Below are 7,183 nucleotides of genomic sequence, written 5' to 3'. Positions count from 1 at the left end.
CAACTCTGCTGAACTGGGCTCCCGAGAACCAGTCCTCCCTGGAATCACTGCAATGATCTGCTGCCTCCCCTTCCTCTCCATCTTCCCTCCAAGTGTAAATGCAGCGTCTGTCTCACAGATTCACACATAGTATGAGCCCACTCGATGTTTGTTGAGTGTTTGAATGTATCTTGTGAGCCTATTTCAGAGTCTAGTTCATTGCACTATGTGAGCCTAGACCATAAAACCAGGTTCTTAACGGAAACTAGTTGAGGAACAGGAGGAGTTGGCGAGGGAAGGTGGGAGAAAGGCAGGGGCTGTTCCCAGAAGAATGAAGCAATTGGAGATGAAGGCAGCAGCTTCTGGAAATGTCAGTGTTTATTAAACATATAAGGATATTTGGGGGTTTGAGAAGAAATATACAGAATGTAGAAAAATCCTAAGAAACCCCTGTGGCTGGAAATGCAGCCTCTTCCCTTTCCCCCTATTTCTCATTTGTTTTTCCTCCTTTCTGTTTGGTTGTTTACAAGCCATTTCTTAAGGCTCATTTGCCCCTCTTCACAGCCCCTGACCTGTGTGGATCCACCGTCTCTCTCCTTCCCATGACCTTGAGTCCCAGAACAGTGCTCCAGAGCGGTCAGAGGGCACCAATCCTGTAGCTGAGGTTTGAGGGTCAGGGCCCCTCTGCTTGGGCTGGCTCCCCATGAAGGACTTAATGGGGGTGGGGAATCAAAACATCCACATGACGTCATTGGCACTCAGTCATGCGGGGGCAGAGCAAAGGCACTGGTAAACAAACAAGCATGGATTAAAAAAAGAAAACTAACCACTTAAATGAACCCTGAAGGAGAGGCTGATCTGGATGATCTCGGTGTTAGCTGGGAGGACATGTATGGAGCTGGACCACCTGACCGAGCGGAGGGCGGGTCAGAGTGGGAAAAGGCAGAGGGGCAGGCTGTGGGGTGCAAGGGTGGGGATGCAGGTGGCCTGGAGTCGAGGCGCAGGGTAGCAAGGTCCCTTTCTTCTCGGTGCCAGAGGGACAGGCACCAAACACACAGTCCTTGGGGGCGGTGCAGGGTAGGATCAGGCCCTGGACTCCCAGAAAGCCAGAGGGTGAAGGTGGGGGAGAATATGCCGTGCCTGGGAAATGAATTTTGGAATGAAACTTATATCTCAAAGGGAAGTGAGGGCAGGGCAGGGCAGGCTGGGGTGCTAAGGAGGAAAGCACCTAGACGGGGCATCGAGGAGCCTGGGTCCCCCAGCTCTGGCAGGGCCTGGGGCTGATCACTTGTCCAAGTCCAGGCCCATCATGTTCTTGAGGGCATTCTTGAGGCTGGTTCTGCTGGGGGACTTGACAGCAGGCCTGAGCTCCGAGCTCTGCTCATCCTTTCGAAGCTCCATCTCGATGACCACCACCTGAGCGCCTTTGGAGGACTCCGCCCCTGACCCCCGAGCCCCCGCCCGGCCCGCTAACCGCTATTTCTTATCCTTGCGAGACTCCCCCAGCCCCTTGGACTTCTTCTCACTGGCAGCTTTGGTGCTTCTGCTGTGGTCCAGCATGGCATACAGCACCGGCGTCTGGGGAGGGGCGCACGTCAGTCACCCGGCCCACCCCTCACTCTGCTGGGCGGCGCCCAGGGCTGTCCTCCCCAGCTGTCCAGGCCCCAAGTCCCGCTAACCTGCCGGCCACGCTTGGACGTGTCCTTCCCAGACTTGTGCAGTTTCCCCTTCTCCATGGCACTGCGGGGAGACAGAGGTTGTGGGTGGGGCCCCCACGGCGCCAGCCGCAGCCCCTTCCCTTTGGCCCTCCCGCCACCGGAGTGGCCCCTGGTCCCTACCTGAGCCTCCTCTGCAGGGTCGCCTGCCTGCGTAGCCAGCAGTACCGGATCAGGTAGAAGAGCAGCAGCAGCAAGAGCACGCCGCCCAGGATGGCCCCGATGACGGCACCCAGCACCACCCCATAGCGAGTCGGTACTGGGAGGGGAGGGAAGCGAGTGAGAACCCAGGGGGACCTAGCCCCACACCTCCTCCCTGTGGGCAGGGAGGTAGGGGCCAAAGCTGTGTTCTGCCCACCCTCCCAGAGCCTGACTGGCATTAGCCTGGCATTTGACCTCTTCCTCCAGCCTCCCATTCCTCCCTGATCCCTGCCTTTTCTGCCTCCCAGATCCCATCCTCTGTCTTCTCTCACACCTTTTTCAAAGACATAGAGTGTGACCTGAGAGGTCTTTCCCACTATGTCTGGTGGATTTTTGACATCACAGGTGAAAGTGCCGTTGTCACTATAGTCCAGGTTGTGTATGACAATGGAGCCATCCTTCCAGCGAGGGTCCCCTACCCACTGGATGCGCTCTTTGAAGGTCCCCACCTCGTCGATGTATGGCTGTCCCTTGGCATAGTGGAAGATCTAGGAGAAGCAAGGGAAGCATACAGTTCTAGCCACAGGGGAGGGGATCCTGGGCAGGGTGGGCAGTGCTGGGGAGGGGACAGTGCAGATAGACACTAGTCAGGGTGACAAAGATTGACACTCTGCCAAGTTGGGGTTATGGTTCATAAAGGATTTCCCCCTCCTTACCCCCAGTTCCCTTTTCTGTCTTTGAGGCACCCATTCTGTTATGCAATCCCAGGATTCCCCAGGCACTCACCGAGATGGCATCGCGGCCCCCTTCAGGCTGGTAGCGCCAGGTGAAGGAGATGTCATCTGAGACCCACTCACTGGACCAGAAGGAGCAGTGCAGGGTCACTCGGGAGCCCACAGCACCATGTACCTCCCTGTCCGTGTAAACCACAATGGCCTGGGCCGGGGACAGCACTGCAAATACAGAGCAGGGTCAGATGTACATGTGGGCCCAGCACAGACACAGAGGAGGTGACATCAGTGCAGGTCCAGGCTGTCAGGTCACAGCAGAGACTGAGGCAGAAGTGATCAATTCTGAGGGCCTAGTCTCTGGACTCACTGAGCAGCTGAGCGAAATGCTGCGCTGGTCCAAGCATATCAGCATGTCCAAGAGGGAAGGGAACGGCAGCGACCACTCCCTGGGGACAACCAGAAGCTGGAGTTTGTCTCCAATTTCACTTTCCCTCAGGCTCAGTATCAAACCCTTAAGCTATTCCTATGATGTAGGCTTTACAATTTTTAAAATTTATTATAAATTATACAGGTAACACATATTACATTCTTCTTATAAACTATTCAAGCAAAAGAGATAAAGCTAAAGTCTCTCTTGATATCTCAACCAATTCCTTTCCTGTTTGTTATCAGTTTAATGTGTAGCCTTTTTCTATGAATCAAACTCAATATAAATGTAATAAACTCAAGATATGCAGGTACTTATGCTTAAGAATATATGTATAGCCTGGCCAGTATGGCTCAGCAGTTGAACATTGACCTATGATCCAGGGGATCATGGTTCGATTCCCAGTCAGGGCACATGCCCGGGTTGCAGGCTCCATCCCCAGTCGGGGGCGTGCAGGACACAGCTGATCAATGACTCATCATTGATGTTTCTGTCTCTCTCCCTCTCCCTTCCTCTCTCTGAAATCAATAAAGATATATTAATATATATATATGTATAAAAAAGAATATGTGTAGGGAGTTTCCTTGTTGATTCACAGAGAATCTTGTTTTTAAAAGCTGCATAGTATTTCACAGTAAAGCAAAATCAAATTTCCTACAAAAAAAAAAAAAGATAACTAGAGAATGTAAGTCTTCTTCCTTGGCCCAACTCTCCTCACTGCTGACTCTCTGGTTGTCATACAGCTTGCTCTTGACTGGGGGGTCAGGGAGGAAAGGGCCTCATCCAGTACCCAAGGGAAGCTGGGTACTGAGCAAGAACCCAAGCCCAGCGTTCAGATGACTCTGCGTGTGAGCCCTCTGTGGTTCATCCTCCTCTTGGCCATTCTGGGCCAGTGCCATGCCAAAGACTCACCCACACAAGGAAGGCCATTCCAGGGAGATTATGTGTGTGGGTTGGCCTTGGGTGGGGGCAACTGTAGACCCTTTTGTTCTATGGGAGGGGGAACAAGCAGCTGAACAGAGAGACCCACTGTCTGAGCAATGTTGGGGACTCATGCCACCCCCACAGAGTTCTGAATCTCCCACCTCAGCATGTAATATCATTGACTTGTTGCCTGGGACCTCCACCTTAGAGCCTTCTTGGGAATCCCAAATGCAGCTAGGGAAGTTAGTCACTGGACCTACCTTCTCTTCTTCCTGTTCTAACACCCCCCTGCCCTTTAGCTCTGCTGAGTGGGACAGGTGCTCAGACAGAACTCTCTCCCCTTATACTTCAAGATTCCCTGTCCTCATTCCCTCACCATGCCCTTGTCCAACATTTCCTCAGGGTACCCCAGAAGCGTCTAGGTTTGGGTTGAAGACTCAAGAAGCTGACATCAGAGAACAACCTTGGACATTCTGAGCAGCCCCCACCCATTTGCCTACTGCTCCAGGACAGTTCAGAAAAGGAGGGAAGGATCCATTCAGATAACCCTGCTTTGACCTTCTCTTGCTCACCCAACATCTTCTATGGGGCAAGGGAGGGGTTGATCAACTTACAAAGGAAGATAGCTTTCGATGAACAAAATCCTAGGATCTCACAGACCCTCCTTCTTACACCTTTTACCCACATAATAGACAATTGGTCCACAGAGAGAAATCTAGGCACCAAGAGGCAAAGGACCCAAGGAAGTGGGACCACAAACCTGGGACCTTTCCTTAGATCACAATCTCTGGTTTTTCCCTTCAGGGAAACTAAGGGTTGGTACCTTTGTACTAGGCGATGAGTAGGGACTTACCTTGCTCTGACACTGCTGCCCCTAGGCCCTCAGTGTGGCTCTGGGGAATGTTACTGGTTTTGAACCTGGGTCTAGTCTGGTCCACCTCAGGGAAGCCCCCTACAGTCTCTTTTACCTTCTCCTCTCACAGAACACCTTTATGCCTCCCTCCAAGCTGTATATTTGTACTCTGAACATAATATCCCCTTCCTGCTCTTTCTTGCTCTTTCTTCGATTGCAGTAGGTAGTACAGGGCAGGCAGTGGGAAGTTTGCTGGGAGAACCTGAGTCCCAGGGCCCCCAGGCTGGTGTGGCTCCACTTACCCAAAGAGGAGAAGAGCAGCGCAGTCAGGATAGGACCGGGGCTGGACCAGGCAGCCCCAGGAGCCATAGCTGGGGCAGGGTCTGTGGGGTTGGGAGAGTGGGGGACCAGGAACTGAGCAGGGGTTCCTGGAACCTGCTTAAAATCCCCTGGGGCCCCAGTGTGAGGAGGCCGTCCTGAGCCAGTAACCAATTGCAGCCTGGCATGTGCAGTTGAGAGGTGGTGGGGAGGGGGGTAGAGTGCAGGGTGCAGAAAGGGCATTGTGTCCTCTGGGTGGAGAGGTGGGGGGACACATACCACCCCATACACAGAGGACTTTTGTCTGCTGGCCTTCCCCTGCCCTAGGCTGGAATGTTGAGGGGGGAGGTGAGGGAGAGGGACAGAAAAAGGGACACACACACACTTCTCTGAGGGATAGATGGGCAGGGGAGCCTGAACCCTAAGGCCATGAAAAGGGGATTCCTCCCCAGACTCCTTGCCTGAGATGACTCCCCCAGAGCCCTAGGATCTACAGGCAGGTTTCCCAAGAGAACTTGGGAAGCAGGATGTTCACTGTTATCTCGATTACCATAGGTTGCATTACAGGCTTCTTGAGATGACCAGGTCCTTTGGGATTCTTTTGTTTGACCCCCATCTCCCTGCATCCTGGGTGATTCTTCCCAGATGGAAGCTTTTATCAAATGGAAAATATCCAGGGAAGAATCTCCTAACTTCTCCCTCTTTGTCAGGAAGTCTTTCAATACCTTATGCTGCAGTTTAAGCACATTTCAATTTAGTCAAGTGCCAGCTGAGTGCCAGCTAATGTAAAATGCAGGCATGCAGGTAACAGAGAGAAGCACAAAATTTAAGTTCCTCCTTCAAGGAGTTCAAAACCTAGTTTGGGGAGGCAGAGAGAGGAGGATCAGAGGACAAACCTATCAACAATCAGCTATAACAGAGCAGGACGTTTGCTGTAGGAGGACGAACTAAGTGCTGGGGTACATACAGCTGCAACGGCAGGGGGACTGTCATGTAACAGAGATTTAAAAAAATTTACTTAATAAATGAAGTTCAGAGGAAGTAGGGGTCATGTCTTGAAAGCAATATTAGTTAGCTGTGGACCAGCCTTGAAGGATGCTTGCTATTTTGAAAAGGGGAAATGTACCCAGGTAGTGAGAGTATCTAGGTAGGCCGAACAGCAAAAGCAGAGACAAAGAGGTAAGAACGTGGGGTGTGTGTGTGTGTGTGTAAGTATTGGGCATATTCAAGGCAGATCTGGGGCCATCCACTTTGACTTGACTTGGGGGAACCTGAAGGGGCATCGTAGCAAACGAGTCTGTACAGGAAAGTTGAAGCCAGTTCTGATGGGCTTTAACATACAGACTAAAGAGTGTGAATTTAATCTACATTTTAAGAATTTCCTGAAGGTTTTGGGGTAGAGTTTGAGGTTAATTATGGGAGTGTCTATATGCTCAGAGCTAAATTTTAACACAAATATGGCCAGAAAAATCATTCAGATCAGAGCTCTCCTGATTGTTGCCTCCTTGCCTTCCCTCCTTGCAATTATCTGAAATGATTTTGCTTTTCATGGAACCTCTCATACTCCCATCTGGAATGTTTTCCTTTCTCTCTTCCCCTGCCTTTCTCTCACCCAAGCTTTGGATAGATTCAGCTTCTCTCTCTTGCTTATTTTTAAGATGAGCCCTGGTATTAAGAGGATTGACTTAATGTTTGGTTTGAATTTCAATGAGTCATTTCCATCAATTATGTGCTCTGCAGGTTAATTTGAGGGGAGAGATCACTGTTGTTCCTGCTATGGGACCACTGCAGGCTCACCTGTAAAGCCAGGCTCCTGGTATCTTCCTGGCATCTTTGTCTATCAGTCTTGGGTGGGTTCCGTGATAAGTATTAAATTTGCATTATGGAAATGCAAACTTGCATTTTCAATTGATGCAGAAATAACGGAATTTATGATATTTAAATCCTGAAAGGAAAGGTGCAGGACTACATGTAAACATGTTTTATTGTGGAATAGACGTCGCCTGGGCTGCTCCCCACACTCCGCCCCCTCGCCCTCCGAGGCCTCAGGCGCTTCTCGCTCCGCTCCGCTCCCGCGTTCACCTCCTCCCCTGAG

The 7,183-nt window shown here is 51.2% G+C and overlaps 1 protein-coding gene across 1 annotated transcript; it reads right to left on the bottom strand.

The window, feature by feature from the left end:
- Nucleotides 1-1,220: 1,220 nt before the first annotated feature.
- On the bottom strand, nt 1,221-5,157 carry MPZ (myelin protein zero). Its single transcript, XM_016210471.2, is given in 6 exon segments — nt 1,221-1,557; nt 1,659-1,719; nt 1,818-1,953; nt 2,170-2,383; nt 2,622-2,788; nt 5,073-5,157. Coding segments are annotated over 6 exon segments (939 nt in total). The 5' UTR covers nt 5,140-5,157; the 3' UTR covers nt 1,221-1,263.
- Between the last annotated feature and the right edge of the window lie 2,026 nt (nt 5,158-7,183).

The sequence above is a fragment of the Miniopterus natalensis genome, chromosome 19 (assembly GCF_054644295.1).
Source record: "Miniopterus natalensis isolate mMinNat1 chromosome 19, mMinNat1.hap1, whole genome shotgun sequence".
NCBI lineage: Eukaryota > Metazoa > Chordata > Mammalia > Chiroptera > Miniopteridae > Miniopterus > Miniopterus natalensis.
The sequence above is the reverse complement of the archived record's forward strand: the minus strand, read 5'-3'. Positions and strand labels throughout refer to the sequence as shown.